The sequence below is a fragment of the Xenopus laevis genome, chromosome 7S (genome assembly GCF_017654675.1).
Source record: "Xenopus laevis strain J_2021 chromosome 7S, Xenopus_laevis_v10.1, whole genome shotgun sequence".
NCBI lineage: Eukaryota > Metazoa > Chordata > Amphibia > Anura > Pipidae > Xenopus > Xenopus laevis.
In genome coordinates, this window is record NC_054384.1 from 28457553 (window position 1) to 28475668 (window position 18116).

Genomic DNA, 18116 nt, shown 5'->3' on the forward strand with positions numbered 1-18116 from the left:
TTAGATGTAACTGAGGGGTTGTGTGACCACATGATGACACGGGGCTTAAGGCTGAGTTTTACAGGGAACTCTGATTATCACTCATGTATTATAAGGGTAATGTACCCCCTACTTTCAACTACAAGAATATTAGAAGTCACTGAGGGCTTCTGTGACCATATAAAGGGGTTGTAGACGTGTGTCACTGTAGTTGGTAATGCCTGTCACTATCTGGCTGTCCCTTTCTGTCCTCTGAACTGCTGGTTCTGACTCCTGAATCAATGCAACGCTAAGCAATTTCCCAATATGCATTCATTCCTCATTGTTACTGGTTTAGTGTTACTGTCATTGGGAATGTCTATCACTTTACAAGGTGTTAAGCCCCAGATTTAGGGGGGTTTTTTTTGTTAAAGGGGAAGAAAAGACAGCTGCAACAGATACGCTGTTATTAGTCTTAGTATATTCCAATACTGATTACAGAGTAATATTGGAAGCACAAACTGCATGGTATCTCAGTATGTTAGATAAGAGCAGTTGAAGGAAGTAGTGCGTCTACGGCTGATCTGTAACTGAGGTTGGGTTCAAACTATTTTTAAGGGTAGGAGACTAAAAGTGCAGTCAGTTTTCAGGTTTGGCTCAATATCAAACCTAATCCAAAGCCTAATTTGCATATTCACATTTGGAGTGGGGAGCAGGGCCAGAACTAGGGGTAGGTAGAAAAGGCACCATCCTAGTGCGCATAGCTGTGGGGGCGCTGGGCAGGTGCCTGTTCAAGAGTTTTGTACCTACCCCTAGTCCGGGCTGTTCGCTCCCCTGCTCCTCTCCTTCCTTCTTCACTCCCCTTGTCACTCTCCTCGTCACTCCCTCCCCTCGTCATGACTCTGCCCTCCCTTTTCTTTAAATTTCCCTATTGCGTATGCGCACTCGCGCCTGCGCGCTGTCGCGAGTGTACGCACGCAAGCAAGATTATAAGGGGGAGGGGCAGGGGTAGCAGACCGAGCGCCTAGGGCGCCTTGTCCGCTTGTTCCGGCCCTGGTGGGGAGGGGCATTGAACCCCAAAGTACATATATACAGTGAGAGGCAGAGAATCCAGGCAAATACAAAAGGGGGGTTGTGGGAGCACCCGCATTGCTAAGTAGAAGTGTATATACGGATAAGGGAAGTGCCACTGACATAACCAAATGGGTCAGTGCACATTCCCTGAGAGTCCGGGCACCCAATAAATATATTTAAACCACCAAGAAGCAGTTGGTACCTCAAATACATTATATGTAGTGAGGGACGGCAAACTTTAAACTTAGATTTTGGAAAAACGGTAAGAAAGTAAAAGATGGAAAATGAATGAAAAAAGTCTTTAATTCTTATGAACAATCTGAAAACAATTGAACTGAAAAAAGGTTTTGGAAGGTGAACAACCCTTTATTAAGTGTCCTCAAAATGGCACCTGCCTGCTTGATGTGATTGTGATTTTCAAGTCCATAAGAAAGAGATTTAAATAATTTATATAGTGTTAAGTTTATTTTGCTTGACTTGCATCATAAAGTAGTAGTTGGAATTATTTTTAGGGTGACAGGTCCCATTTAATTATTAGTGTTACCTATCACCTAAACTTTTTTTCCAAACTGTAATGAACACACTCATACTGTGAGTAACTAACAGAGTTCACCTCTTTTAGCATGATTAAAGAGGCATAATAAACCTTTTATATCAAATTTTTCCCAGTTTGTTAAAAAGAATTATTAAGTATCTGTTACAGTCTGGGTGTACCTTTATATTACTGACAATTCCATTCTAATTTTTTTTTTTTTAATTATTGGTAATGGGTTCTGCCTGTTTCTATCAACTGAATTCCTTATGTCCTTGAATAAGGAATCACTGACACCAGCAATATATGAAAAAATGTTTTATTTTATTGTTAAGGTGGTCAGCCTGGTTTCTAGGTTAAGAAAACTTTGGCTTCAAAAACTATTTGCTATCTTGGTTGCTAGAGAGTTGCTGCTCAAACAAATATATGTATGATTTTTAAACAGAATACATAATTTTTTTGCTGTTCACACTATGTTGATGAATTAAAGACATTTTCATTTCCTAGTGTTGCTGGTCCTTATTTATTAATTTAAGGGGCACCTATCACAAAGTTTTTGTTTTGCCAACAGAGGTTGGGTCTAAGAACACACACACTCTGGATGGTGGAAAAAAAAAGTGCCTCAGAGTATGCACGTACGCATGACATTAGATCAGACAGTATTTGCATATATTGAACAAGCTAGGGCACTGGCTCATTATGCACTAAAAGTGTGGGAGGGGGAAGGGGCACAGCAGTCAAGTACTCTAATTTAAAAAAAACAAAAAAAAAAAAACAATACTATGGTTATCCCCATACAGAGTGTGGAAATTACATTTTTGCAGCAATTGCTCTTTAAGTATTGACATGATTTACTTTATAAATATGCTTCTAGTAATTGTCTGTACCTGACCGCATATTTTTTTGTTCCCTTTTAGTCTTTAATGCAGCTTGACCGACACACAGTCTACATGATCATCACCAATTTCATGAAGACGCGTGAGGAAGGTACAGAAATGAATGATTAATGTTGCAGGAAATATGCTTTTCATACTGTCCATAAAGCTTTAGATTGATTTTAAATAGAGTAGAAGCACTATTTCTTATAGGCTATAATTTCTTATGATTTTGGATGAACGTGATACCACAAACTATATCATATTGTACTGGCTGGCCTGTAACCCCCAGGACCCAGCAATACTTTTGTCCATCTGATTAATATCTAACCATGTATTTTAAAGGGTTTTTTGAATACTGTAGGGTTGGCATTGTCTCTCATTGTTGCTCATTATTCAGCCAATCATTTAGGCATAACATGTTGTGCATTTCATTGGTCATTCCATCACCAAAATGGTAGAACTTATTCTTGACTGGCCAACATTAGGCTCTGTATGTTATCTCTCAAGGGACAAGGGATTGCCTTTCATTTATTAAAAAAGAATTAAGAATACAGGTTATATACTTTAACATTACACATTATGTGCTTGAAATTATCTAGTTTAGTTTTTTTGCCATCTTGCCGTTTGATTCTGTGAGTTTATTGTACTGTGACTGGGCAGCTAAGTTTGATGAAATATCTGTTCTACAATGAAACAGTAAAGTTCAGGGCCTATTACACAATGTGCCAATAATCCTTGTGTAACACATATCTAGCCTGTCTAGAAAGCAATGCATCTCCATGGCATAAACTAATAATGCGCATTCTACTATCGACTTGTAGAGTTGAAAAATCTTGGAGCTGATTTCACTTATGGATTCATTCAAGTCATGGATGGAGAAAAGGACCCACGAAACCTCCTAGTGGCCTTCCACATTGTGCAGGATATTATTACTAAGAACTATGCACTTGGTAAAAATTCACTTATATCTTTCTAAACTGTTTTCTTGCCTTAATTTGTGAAGAGCAGTTTGTATTTATAATATTGCAGTACTTAAAATTTATAAAAAAAAAATTGACTATTTTCATTATACTATGTATACTATATTCTGTAAAACACAATAAAAATTATTGAAATAAAAAAAAAAAAATTGACAAAAATTTTAATTGTTGTAAAATGTATTTGTAAATGTAATTGCAATTTAAAGCAGAATCTTTGTCTCTTTCTGCGCTGCTGGTTTTGTGCCTTGAAACCCTTCACTGATCTTTAAATTATTTGGCTTCTACTACATTGTTTTAGCAGTCAGAACCACCAGGGCAGAAAGCACTAAGGGATATTCACATACTGTGTTAAAAGCAGCTATTATTTACAAAATAAAACTTACAATACATTTGTAATGAATTAATATTGAAATGTTGCTTGAGTTACAAATTACCTAAAGTGTTATTTTTTGGGGTTATACCCCCTTTAAAGCAGTAGGTGACATTTTTTTTGTATTACTTCTGAAGTTTATTTTTGTATAAAATGAGTTCTAATCCATTTGATTGTTTGCAGGTCATTTTCTAGAAGAACTGTTTGAAGTGACATCATGCTACTTTCCCATAGATTTTACTCCTGTAAGAGACTTATTCTTTTTTTGTTGTGTTTGTGGCTTGTTCAGACTTATTCTTTTTTGTTGTGTATATGGCTTGATCAGAATTATTTTACATATACTTATTCGTCTCTCTCATTTCCTGTTGCAGCCACCCAATGATCCACATGGCATTACTAGGGAGCACTTAATATTGGGCTTGAGAGCTGTCCTGGCATCTACATCCCGTTTTGCAGAGGTACACATTGAAAAATAATTTGTGAAATACTGATTTCTTGCTATCCCGAAGTGCTTTTATTGGTGCACTAAAAACCAAAATTTGTTTTTTTTACAGGCTCATTAAATTTAGTAGCCTGTAATGTGTTTTTTTTTATTTAGTATGGTGAAACTTGCAACAATATAAAAAAATGAAAGAGTGATCATCCTGGCTTTATAGCCTACTTTATGAGGAACACGGTGACAGTGTAAAATCTCTGTGTCCAAGACCTCAGTACTAAATTATTGTGTTATTATTATTACATATTGATAAAGTGCCAGCTTTTTATGCAGCACTGTGTATACATTAAACATAAAGTTTACATATAAAAAGAATCAACTGGGTAACAGGGACAGCTGCCATATTGCTTGAAAGAAGTACATTCTCCATAGACGGGTAATAAATGTACCTTTTTTCTTTCACCAATAGAAGTACTCCTATTGATTTGCTTATGAAGATGTCTTTTTGTCATGGCTTAATGATTACACTGTTATCCAGCCAAAGATGGACTATAAAGACAATTATGAATTAATATAGTACACAGATCTAAATGATAAAAAAACATTTGATGAAATGTATTTCTTTCTTGTATACTGTGTATGGGTCTCACTGAACCTTTCCTCTTAATTCAGCACTGGATTTTGTATTGTGTGGGTCAGAGGGTTTTGAAACCGTGATGGCCATGTTTTTATGCTAATCTTTTTGACGTGTTTGTAGTTCCTACTTCCACTCTTAATTGAAAAAATGGACTCTGATGTGCAAAGTGCTAAACTGGATTCCCTTCAGACACTGGTAAGTCTTTTTCCCTCCCTTCTTTTATGGCTGGGTTATCTCGCGGAAAGACACTGGGCAGGCTGTGGCTCCTTAAAGGGATACTGTCCTGGGAAAACATGTTTTTTTTCAAAATGCATCAGTTCATAGTGCTGCTCCAGCAGATTTCTGCATTAAAATCGGTTTTTCAAAAGAGCAAACAGACTTTTTTATATTTAATTTTGAGATCTGACATGGAGCTATATATATTGTCAGTTTCCCAGGTGCCCCCAGTCATGTGACTTGTGCTCTGATAAACTTCAGTCACTCTTTACTGCTGCACTGCAAGTTGGAGTGGTATCACCCTTCTCACCCTCCCCCCCCCCCAGCAGCCCATCAGCAGAACTATGGGAAGATAACCAGATAACAGCTCCCTGGTAGATAAAGTCATATGAAAAAGTTTGGGAAGCCCTCTTAATTCTTTGGAGTTTTGTTTATCATTGGCTGAGCTTCCAAAGTAGCAATTTCCTTTTAATATAGAACATGCCTTATGGAAACAGTAGTATTTCAGCAGTGACGTAAAGTTTGTTGGATTAACAGAAAATATGCATCATAACAAAATTAGACAGGTGCATACATTTGGGCACCCCAACAGAGATACTTCATCAATACTTAGTTGAGCCTCCTTTTACAAATGCAACAGCCTCTAAACGCCTCCTATAACCTTTGATGGGTGTCTAGATTCTTATGGTGGTATTTTTAACCATTCGTCCATACAAAATCTCTCCAGTTCAGTTAAATTTGATGGCTGTTGAGCATGGACAGCCTGCTTCAAATCATACCATAGATTTTCCATGATATTCAAGTTGGTTGACTGTGACGGCCATTCCAGAATATTGTACTTTTCCCTCTGCATAAATGCCTTTGTAGATTTCAAAGTGTGTTTAGGGTCATTGTCTTGTTGCAATATCCAACCCCTGAGTAAATTCAACTTTGTGACTTATGCTTGAACATTATACTAAAGAATTTGTTGATATTGGGATGAATTCATCTGACCCTCGACTTTAACAAGGGCCCAATCCCTGAACTAACCACACAGCCCCACAGCATGATGGAACCTCCACCAAATTTGACAGTAGGTAGCAGGTGTTTTTCTTGGAATGCGGTGTTCTTCTTCCGGCATGCAAATCGGTTTTTGTTATGACCGAATAACTAAATTTGTGTCTCATCAGTCCAAAGCACTTTGTTCCAAAATGACTGTGGCTTGTCTACATGAGCTTTTGCATACAACAAGCGACTCTGTTTGTGGCGTGAGTGCAGAAAGGGCTTCTTTCTCATCACCCTGCCAGGTCTTTGGAGGTGATCTTTGGGTTGTCTGTAACCATTCTCACAATCCTTCGCATATGCCGCTCCTGTATTTTTCTTGGCCTGTCAGACCTGGGTTTTACAGCAACTAGGCCTATGGCCTTCCATTTCCTGATTACATTCCTAATAGTTGAAACTGACAATTTAAATCTCTGAGATAGCTTTTTGCAGCCTTCATCTAAACCATGATACTGAACAATTGTTTTCAAATCTTTTAAGAGTTGCTTTGAGGATTCCATGCTGTCACTCTTCAGAGGAGAGTCAAACAGAAACTGGAATATGAATAGGAGAGGACCTGAATAGAAGGATCAGTAATAAAAAGTAACAATAACAATACATTTGTAGCCTTACAGAGCATTTGTTTTTTAGAAGGGAGTCAGTGACGCCCATTTGAAAGCTGCAAAGAGTCAGAAGAAAAAGGCAAATAGCTATAAAACTATAAAAATTAAATAATGAAACCAATTGAAAAGTTGCTTAGAATTGGCCGTTTTATAACATAATAAAAGTTACCTTAAAGGTGAACCACCCCTTTAAATACATTTTGTCATCTGTGTCGAAATAGGGACCCTTGAGCTTTCCAGAGGACCTGACTTCAAGGGTGGGTCAGTCCTACCCTTTGTTTAGTACAGAAATGTTATTGTCAAATGGATTTTCTATAATCTTTATCCTTTAATACGTGTCTTGTGGCACAGAAAGTGTTAATATTATGACACTGTGCATATATGTGTTATTAATGGTTCTTTGAGGTTGACAACCCATAAAAAGAAAGTGTGTGTTTTTCAGAGTGCCTGTTGTACAGTTTACGGACAGAAGGAGCTAAAAGAATTCCTTTCTGGGCTCTGGTCATCCATACGACGGGAGGTACGTGAGAAGATATATCGAACATTTTCTATCCCTGCTCAGGTTCTGCTGTTTGGATCCATGTTCTTTTGTCCTCATTTCAGGTATTTCAGACAGCAAGTGAAAAGATTGAAGCAGAAGGTCTGGCTGCCTTACAAGCACTCTCTACCTGCCTTTCCCGTTCAATACTCAGCCCTGATGCAGAGGACTTGCTGGACTCCTTTTTAAACAGTGTTCTGCAAGGTGGGTTAGAGATTTTTCTAATTATGATCTTAAAAGTATGCCTTAAATTGCCCACAAAAAGTAATGGAATAATGTTCCTTCAACATACAGTGGTACTTATCACTTAGCCCTATTAAATCACTGTCTATTGCTTTTATGTACAGCAAAGATTCCTAGCCTTACCCCTCAACAGGGTATGTTATAACAATATATATTCACGTGACCATATTTGAGCTATTTGAATAGAATGAGTCTTCTACCTGGGCTACCATCGGAAAGGACATGTGGGAGCCCAGCTAGGGGCACAGAAAGATGTGTTTGTGCCAAAAAGTGTGCTTGGTCAGGCAGGGTAATAAAAACTATTCTCCTTGGGGGGGCTCTGGCAAGTATGTTGTATGGGACCCTGTGCTTTCTACTAGCTGCATTGCCACTCTGTAATCTGGTCTAAATTATTCAAATGCTTTTAAACTCATGAGATTTCAGTTACATTTTAGAACTTTGTAATTTCTACCTTTACATTACATTGTACCTCGACACTGACAGGCTTTGTTAGAAATTTTTCATTCATAGGTACAGGTATGTTACCTGTTCTCCAGAATCCTCTGGAACTGGAGTTTTCCAGATAATGAATCTTTCTGTAATTTGAGTCTCTAAAAAAAATGAAACATTAAATAAACACTATCGGATTGTTTTGCCTCCAATAAGGGATATGTGTACAAAGCACTGTTTTATTTTTACAGAAAAAAGTGAAATCTTTTTTAAACATTTTAATTATATAAATCGCGCAATTCTGAGCTTTCTGGATAAACGGTTTCTGGATAACAGATCCATATCTATTACTAATCCAGTTCTTTACAAATAGGGTTGTTGGTTTAAAAAAAGGATCCATGCGGTCCGAAACATGTAGTGTTAAATAAAAGATTTGCAGCTGAGACTGCGGCTCGTGTACCCCTTCCTACCCTTCGTTGGTCCATGGTTATGTGTCAGAGTAGATTTTCCAAGAAAGAAGGCAAAACATGTTACCAATACATGTGTACTGCCTTAATATATCATCTTTCTATGGTGGTTGCACATTCTCAAAGCTGCTACACCTATGTATTGTCTTTGTGTGTGGTTTAATATGCTTAGTTTGGGTGCAGTTTTTTTGTTTTGTTTTTTTACTTTTGGAAAGTGCTTGGGTCAATCAGTATTAAACATTTAAGTTCAAATCCATATTTGGCCTCATATAAACAGAAGATACAGAAATGAGCACGCACTCCTGCCACACACCAAATTGGATAAAAACTCGATCTTTATTCCATAGGTTAAAAACAGATGTCCTAACGCGTTTCGTATCTGTTTTTAACCTATGGAATAAAGATCAAATTTTTATCTAATTTGGTGTGTCGCAGGAGTGCGTGCTCATTTCTGGATTTTCTTGCATCTCACCCCAAGATACGGGTTTGGGGCGCTGCACCCGTGCCAACCTATCCTCATCGGCGAGTCAGAATAATGCTTATACTGTCTGATTTAATTTGCTGTTATAGCCGAACCCCTTAAAGATGGACCTGGGGCTTTGCACCCAGGTAAATTTTTATATCGGGTGAGCTTTAGTTTTTTACTATGAGTTGTTGAGAATTTCACACTTGGATATAGCCATGTTTTTTTTCTTGTTTGTGCTCATGTAAACAGAGACCAAAGTACTTCACACTAAACCTCGTAAATGCCCTTGTCTGGCCCAAATGTGTTAAATGTTGTCTAACGCCAACATTTCTTCATATTTTAGACTGCAAACACCATCTGTGTGAGCCGGATATGAAATTGGTGTGGCCCAGTGCCAAACTTTTGCAAGCTGCAGCTGGTGGGTCTTCCAGGGCCTGTTGGAAAGTCACAGCCAATGTTCTTCCTTTGCTTTTGGAACAATACAACCAGCATGCTCAGGTAGGGGATCCCAGGAGGACAGTGCAACCTTGCCTGCTTTTTATTCTTCTGCTTCACATCTAATTCTAGCAACTTGTTACCTGTATTAACTACAATGTACAGGATCTTTGGAAGTAATAATAATACATAACTATTCTATATGCAAATATTATTCTGACTGCAACATAAGACCTCATTCTTTATTGTATTAAAGGCGTTGTTGGCCTTTAAATTAACTTTTAGAATGACGTAGAGAGTTATATTCTGAGGCAATTTGCAATTGGTTTTCATTTTTTATTATTTGTGCCTTTTGAGTTATTGAGCTTTTTATTGAGCAGCTCTCAAGTTTGCAATTTCAGCAATCTGGTTTCTAGGATCCAAATAATCCTAGCAATTATGTATTGATTTAAATGAGAGACTGGAATATGAATAGGAGAGGGCCTGAATAGAAAGACTAGTAATAAAAAGTAGCAGTAACAATATATTTGTAGCCTTTCATAGCATTTGTTGTTTAAATGGGGTCAGTGACCCCCTTTTGAAAGCTGGAGAGAGTCAGAAGCAGAAGGCAATTAATTTGAAAACTATATAAAAAAAAAATAATAAAGGCCAATTGAAAAGTTGCTTAGAACTGGTCATTCTATAACATACTAAAGGTGAACCACGCCTTTAAGAGAACATTTCTTCTGCATAATCACTTTCATATATGCTAAAATAGAACAACTGAATAAAGTAGTAAAAGCCCCCATAGAGCCTGCACCTGCTGCAGCACTCGCATTATGGCAAGCTGGCTCTGTTACCATTTATAGCACCATGTGCATAGTGACGCTTGCTGCTCTTGGTGACGTTCTATAGAGCAAACTTATGTGCACTCTCATCTCCATGCATGTGATTGTAAAAGTGACAGAAGCGTTTTTGCATTATCCACCTTTACATGCCAAGTGCTTATAAATATAGTACATTGTTGTTTTTCATTGAAAATGTACTTCTGAATGTGTTATAAAAATACCGGAAGGAAATGTTATTTTAGAGCTCCGTTAATGTTATATCAAACCAGTTAAAAATAACCATAATTTTAAAGGGGGGGGTTCACCTTTATATGACGTTTTAGTGTGCTGTAGACCTTGATATTCTATATATTTGAGACAATTTGCAATGAGACAATTTGCAAAGTCTTCTTTTTGGTGGTGTCATTTAGTACAGTAGAACCCCAAATTTACGTCTTTCAAGGGACTATGAAAAAAAAAAAAAAAAGTAAGACCCGGGAAAATGTAAAATAAGGGAAACATGTTAAGGATACAGAAAAGTGTGGGAGTCTTTTTTTTTTTTATTTTAAAAAAGAGATAGTAGCTTAGTTATTTAACATGTTTCAGCAACAAAGTAAAGATATTTCACCATCTTTATCACTTTCTCCCGTTCCTTCCTTTTCCAGTCTTGTGCACTGGTCCCTTTCTCTGCCTTCCCGTACTGCTTCTTTCCCCCACCTTATGCAGCAGCCACTTCACTTGTCTTTTCCCCCGGTCCCTTCAGCCTGCCTCTCCAAACGGCTTTTTACTCTTTCCCCCCAGCCCTCTTTCTCCAGAACACTAGCTGTTTCTGTATCTACTCACAATATTGTGCCCCCGAGTCTCTATCTCCAACTTAAGCCTGCCCGCCTGTCTTCTCAAACGGTTCCTTGTCACTCTCTCACCCCCTCCTTCTTCAATCGAGCAGCTGCTTCCCGTTCCTAGTAGTGTTCTTGTGTCCCGGCCCTTCTGCTCCTCCAGCACAGCACGTCCAATGAGTGTGCCGGGACACACATGCGGCTGCATGCATTAGAAACTTTACAAGGAAGTACGAACGCTGAAAATAACGGGTATTTTGCGAATAACATATAGCGCTTAACAAGTGACAGTGCTCATTTATCAACCTAAAATCTTGGAAACCAAGACATAAATCCTGTAAATAGCCCCCAGACAAATGCACATACAAATGGTGGGACCGCAGGAAAACGTAGAATCTGGGGACGTAAATTCGGGGTTATTCTGTATTTGTTCAGCAGCTCTCCAGTTTGATATTTCAGCAGCTATCTGGTTGCTAGGGTCTTATTTACCCAAACAACAAGGCAATGGGGGGCGGAGCCAACCGCTGATGCAGTAAGACGCTGAGTTAAGAGCTCCGTGCGGGGGAATTTTATATAGCAGGCTGGAGCGACCTAAACGACAGCCCAAAGGTCAGCGACCCGACTACAGGCAACCGGACATCATGGGGAAACTTAGGAAGCGACCGTCTCCGCAAAAAATGACGGCTTTCTACCCAAAATCCGGACCGCTGCCTGAAGCGTGTCTGTCCCTCCAAGATGGCGCCGACTCTGGCAGCAGCAGCCCTACGCGCGCAGCAACAGAGGCAAGTGCTGAATTACTAACTCACCCTGATGCACGGTCCCCGCAAGCCATAACTCTGCCCATACTCAAAAGTCTACTTACCTCATTGAGATCAGACCTTCAGGCAGACTTCAAGGGCGCCATTGTAGAGCTCCATAAGGAAGTGAGGCAGATAGGTGACCGGACTGACCATCTGGAGGGGAAGATGGCGGAGTTAGTGAGCTCCCATAATGAGCTCATAGATTCTAATGCAGCACTTGAGCAAGAAATCTCCCAACTGAACAATAAAATGGCGGATTTAGAAGACAGAAACAGGAGGAATAACATTAGACTACGGGGAATCTCTGAACAAGTGCAGATGGAGGACCTGCATCTATATCTGACCAGCATGTTCCAAGAGTTGTTCCCAGAAGTCAATCCTGATCTCCTCCTTATAGACAGGGCCCACAGACTGCCCAAAAATAAAAATGCTCCCCCTAATGTGCCTAGAGAGGTGATATTGCGGCTTCATTTTTTCCACATAAAGGAACTCACTCTAAAGGCGTTTAGAGATAAGCAAGGCATACCTGAGAAATACAATATGCTTCAATCCTATCCTGACCTCTCCGCTCACACGATGAAAAAACGCAAGGACTTCCTTCCTATTACCACGGTGCTGAGAGCTGCACACTTACCCTACAGATGGCTGTTTCCTGTGAAGCTTATGGTCGTTTACAACGATACACCCTATATTATGGACTCGCCACAACATGGGGCCCGGTTATTGAAGCAATGGCAACTCCTGCCACACCGAGACGCAATACCACAAACAGCCGCTAAACAGCCTAAAATTCCGCAGGAATGGCATGCACAAAAATCTGCACATCGCAGACAACCAACCGACCAGGTCACCCCTGGCCCAAGCCAGGAGGACGCCAATGATGACACCTGAAGCCCTCTGTTGGCTGCGACGCAGTTCTAGCATTCACCAAGGCATTATACTCCACACCTGATGACATGCAATTGAATTGACTTTTCTCCCCCGAGAAACGGAACTCCCTCTGATGCGCAGATCCTCCCCCCAGACCATGGCTTCACAGTGCAATCTGTTGCATGATACCACCCTAACGACAGGCAAAATAACTTTTGACACTAACCACCTCCCAGAAGCCACTCTGATTGATGCTACTCATAGTGTTGATGTACATAATTTTGTATTTGTTGATGTTCTTGCATTACTGTCACTAATGTTCTTCCTTTTTCCTACCTTTTCTGCTCTTCTTCTCCCCACCCCCCCCAACCCTGCCCGAGGTTTGATGGCTCCCACTCAGATGGCGCTGCACACCAGTGCAAGCATATCCAAAGAGAAGATTCACCCACCCAGCTCCTGGCTGCAATACTCATGCTTCGCCGAGCAACAAACAGTGAGTACCAAACAGCAACACCTCACCCACACAACCACAAAATGGCAGTCACTGTGACCACGTTAAATGTCAATGGGCTCAATAGCCCGAACAAAAGATCCCACTTATTGCTCTGGGCTAAACAAACAAAACCGTCCATACTGTGTCTCCAAGAAACCCACCTGGCCAAAGACCAGCCCAATAGATTGGCTTGCAAAGAATACCCCCTACAACTTTATGCGAGCAGCTCAGTAAAGAAAAAAGGGGTGGCACTCTGGTTCCACTCTAGTATCACACCCCGAGTGCTTCAACAACAAACAGACGCACATGGCAGATATATTATAGTCACGCTGGAACCGCAGGACAAAATATACACTGTAGCATCAGTTTATGCCCCAAATGTTAAACAATCCTACTTTTACCGCACCTTCTTTAGGACTCTGGATAAATTGAAACAAGGGAAAGTTATAATAGGAGGTGATTTCAACATACCATTGACTCATTCTATGGACACTAGATCTGACAAAGACTACACGCCTAGAAGGGAAGCACTCACCCATGCGCTAAACTTGAAAAACCTCCTAAAAAAGCATAACCTATTCGACGTATGGAGATCTTCACACCCAACGGAAAGAGACTATACGCATTATTCCCATTCGCATATAAAATATGCTAGATTAGATTACATTTTTACAGATAAGGACACTCTTCAAGCCGTTACAAACATACAAATTGGGCTGATGACTTGGACGGATCACGCCCCAGTGACTATGACTAGTAACTTTAATGAAACCACGCCGTCCACCTCACACTGGAGACTAAATGAATCTCTGCTCCTTAATAAGGCGATAACTCAACAGTGTACTCAAATACTACAGGAATACTTTACCCTCAATGATAATGGCGAAGTTTCGCTACCTATGGTTTGGTGTGCACATAAGCCAGTACTGCGAGGGCACCTCATAAAACATGGCTCGCTACTTAAAAAACTGCGTGAGCAGAAGAGGCAGGAATTGACAGAGCTGCTACTAGACCTAGAAAAACAAAACAAGATACAACCCAACAAGCAAAAGTCTAAACGAATTAGAGATGTAAGGGCACAACTGTGTGAGATGGATCTTTTTCGGATGCAATACCACCTTCAACGATTACGCCTTACCCAATACACAAAGGGCAACAAAGCCTCAAAATTACTGGCGAATCTTCTTAAACAGAAACAGAAGAAACAAGCCATAGACCATCTGCTGGACAAAGATGGAGGGAAAATTATAAACCCCAAGGGAATAGCAGACGAATTTGCAGAATATTATGCAACTTTGTATAATCTAAACCACGATGTGACTACTCCCCAACCGACACTACCAAATATTATAGACTTCCTAGCACGGGCCAATCTCCCACAACTTTCACAACCACAATTAGATTTATTAAACGCTCCTATCCAACCTGGGGAAATCCGAGAGGCGATTGACTCCACCCCAACGGGGAAGGCCCCGGGACCAGACGGCCTATCTGCCGCATATTATAAAACCTTCAAATCTATCCTGATTCCTCAACTGACACAACTCTTTAACCACGTCCGCCAACAAGGCAAGGTACCGGAAGAAATGCTGAGGGCTACGATAGCCACTATTCCTAAGCCAGGCAAAACCCCAAATCAATGCCCAAATTTCCGGCCTATCTCACTGTTGAACGGAGATATCAAACTGTATGCTAGTGTTGGCGAATAGACTTAAAGAAATCCTGCCAAGCATCATCCACAAAGACCAATCTGGTTTTATTACAGGTAGACATGGGGCAGACAACACCAGAAAAATCATTTCGCTTATAGAAAAAACTTCACGCCAAAAATCACCTGCACTATTACTAGCTCTGGACGCCGAGAAGGCGTTTGACAGGGTCCACTGGCTATATCTGGAAAAGACCCTGCAATCATTTGGCTTTCGTGGTCCCATATTGCAATCAATCTTAGCACTATACTCCGCACCGACGGCACAAGTTACCAACATGGGATTTTTCTCTCACCCTTTTTCTATCACTAATGGCACGAGACAAGGGTGCCCACTGTCCCTGCTTATATTCAACCTAGTCCTGGAGCCGCTGGCAAAAACGATAAGGGACTCGCCAGACATCACGGGTATATCCTCCACTCAGTCAGAACATAAAGTAGCACTTTTTGCAGACGACATTATGCTAACACTTACAAACCCGGAGCTGTCTCTATCAAAGCTTACCCAAGTGCTTACTTCTTATAGCCAAGTGTCCTATTACAAGCTCAACGTTAGTAAAACACAAGCCCTCTTGCTAAATGTCCCTTTGGCAACAAAGAACGAACTGCGGAAGCTATATTCATTTCAGTGGAGAAAAGACACTATTTCTTATCTCGGAATAGATCTGGGCAGCACAGTGGCGAAGACTTATAACAGCAACTTCCCAAAATTGTTGAGGGAAACCCAAACCCAACTAGAAAAGTGGACAACCTCTTATATCTCTTGGCTGGGACGAATAGCAGCAGTCAAGATGATGGTACTGCCCAAATTCCTATACATGTTCAGAACCCTCCCAATCACGGTGCCCAAAACCTTTCTCCTTCAATCGCAAAAAACCATAGACATGTTCATCTGGGGTGGTAAGAAGCCTAGACTCAAACGCAGTATAATGCAACTTCCCCAAAAAGCAGGAGGGTTTGGTGTCCCAAGTATTGAATACTACTACAAAGCTACAATATTGGAGCAGCTCACCCTATGGAATCTTCCAATTGACAACAAGCACTGGTTGGCGATAGAACAAGATCAAGCTCATCCATTTTCGCTACCACAACTAATGTGGACCAAATCTCCAGTACACAGAATTGACCTCAATTCATTATACCACACTACCAGGACTGCTCTGACGGTCTGGAATTTGCTGAAGAAACATGAACGCATCCATATATTCCCCACAAAGCACTCTCCTATAAAGATACTGGAAATGGAAATTCCAGATATCTCCCTAGCCAATTGGGAGACTCTAGGAATCACGCGCATAACACAGCTGTATTCGAAAAATGTCTTAAAACTCTATGAGACTCTCCAAACTGAGTTCAACCTCCCCAAACAGGATTTTTATAAGTATCTACGTATCAGACACTTCTTGAGTCCGCATACAGATAGCATGTCCAGACCTCAAACTCCCTTCGAACGCATATGTTTCAATAATGCCGGTGCGAAGAAAGGCCTTTCTAAAGTATATCGCGCCATTATGCCAGACATTGGGACAGCAAAACCGTTACATATCCAGAGATGGCAACAGGACCTCAAGATTGATCTCCCAATAGCACAATGGTCACGACTGGCGAATATTGCTTCTAAATACACCAAGTGCACTAATCATATCGAAAACTGCAGGAAAATATTTTTCAGGTGGTACAAAACACCTGCAACACTACACCAAATGTTTCCCAATGTGTCAGACCAGTGTTGGAGATGCAACAGTGCGAAAGGCAGCATGCTGCATATCTGGTGGACATGCCGGAAAATATTGCCTTTCTGGCACACGATTGACGACTTACTCTCAGAACTATTCAGCGCTCCAACACATGTAACACCAGCCATGGCTCTATTAAACCTTGGAATACAAGATTTACCTCCAGAAACAAGGAAATTGACTTTCCATGTTCTCACTGCAGCCCGTCTTTTAATACCAAGACACTGGAAATCTACTGAAATACCTGATAGAGATGCGGTAACCCACTTAATAGACTCTAACCTGTCCCATGAAAAATATGCTGTAATGTCTCTCGCGCAAATTTCCAAAGATTTAATGACTCATAAACTATGGGAAAGATGGAAACAAAATTGTCAGCTACCCAAATGTGCCGGATAGAACGGATTTACAAAACTTAAACCCATGTTGTGGTTTCATTAGCTGCTTTGGTCAACCCATGGACACCGGAAATTAGGAAGAACATCAAACCTCCCCCCCCCCTTTTCATTCAAGATATGTGCTAAGGTTTCATGGACTCTAAGCGTTATGACCCACCTACACCCCCCCCCTCCTTACTCCTACTTACCTTTCTGGCTTCGCCACTCTCTTCTTTCCTCTCTTCTCTTCCCCAGTCTATACTGGAACTTTTCATTGTTGTCTAAAAATCAATAAAAACCTCAAATTAAAAAAAAAAAAAAACAACAAGGCAATGGTTTGAATGAGAGGTAAGTAATAGAAATTAACAATAACTTGAAATTGTAGAGGAATAGTTTTTTGGTATCCATGATCAGGGAGCCCATTTGTAAGCTGGTTAGAGCAGATGAGGAAGGCAAACAGAGGACATTCTATAACATGCTAAAAGGTAAACTAAAGGTGAACCACCCTTTAATATTATTCATAGACTTTTTTTAATGGCAGATTAAACACTGACCAGATATCCATTGTTGGCTTTTCAGAGCAACCATCGCAGGACAATCCTAGAGATGACACTGGGATTTTTAAGGTTGCAGAGCAGGTGGCTTGATGAAGAAGGTAATTCATTTACACTATACTGTCACTATTTCATTATACAGAGCATAGACCAGTGCATCATTCATGTGCTTGTTCTTTTCTTTCCTGCAGATGAAAATGGTCTGGGGAGTTTGAAGGAAGCCCTGTGCAGCATGGTATTTTCAGCAGTGACTGATTCCAGTACTCAGCTACATCTAGTGGCTGTGAGAATCCTGACTGCCCTAGCGATGCAGCAAGGTTTCTGTTCTATTTACTTATTGAGTCATATATGCCTCTTGGCATTCACTCTCTAGTATTGGAGGCTGCAGGAAACATGGGGATAACACCCTGGCAGCCAGAAAGGCATTAAAAAGTGTTTTACTCTTCCTGTCCACCTTAGACCCTACCAGACTACTCCTCTCTTCAATATATATTTTTTAATGGCCTCAAAAAGAAGGGCTCTTCTTTATCCTTTTCCGTATTTCATTAGCTAGAAGCCCCTTGGTTCAGCTGGGTATATCTGCTTTCCCCTCAGCCTATCCCTAAGGTTACACAAATATTTTTTTTCCCTTTTA

The 18116-nt window shown here is 40.4% G+C and overlaps 1 protein-coding gene across 4 annotated transcripts in view; it reads left to right on the forward strand.

The window, feature by feature from the left end:
• Positions 1-18116, forward strand: part of LOC108705258 (MMS19 nucleotide excision repair protein homolog) — a 48150-nt gene that overhangs the window by 15720 nt on the left and 14314 nt on the right. For 2 of the 4 annotated variants that reach the window (XM_041571047.1, XM_041571045.1), the window contains 11 exons: positions 2482-2551; positions 3264-3392; positions 3976-4037; positions 4164-4250; positions 4986-5060; positions 7167-7244; positions 7328-7466; positions 9211-9365; positions 13015-13107; positions 17508-17583; positions 17674-17799. In XM_041571047.1, coding sequence (XP_041426981.1) covers positions 2488-2551; positions 3264-3392; positions 3976-4037; positions 4164-4250; positions 4986-5060; positions 7167-7244; positions 7328-7466; positions 9211-9365; positions 13015-13107; positions 17508-17583; positions 17674-17799 — 1084 coding nt within the window. In that variant the 5' untranslated portion in view covers positions 2482-2487. The remainder of the gene's footprint in view (positions 1-2481; positions 2552-3263; positions 3393-3975; positions 4038-4163; positions 4251-4985; positions 5061-7166; positions 7245-7327; positions 7467-9210; positions 9366-13014; positions 13108-17507; positions 17584-17673; positions 17800-18116) is intronic. The other 2 variants (XM_041571046.1, XM_041571048.1) reach the window with 2 other exon arrangements.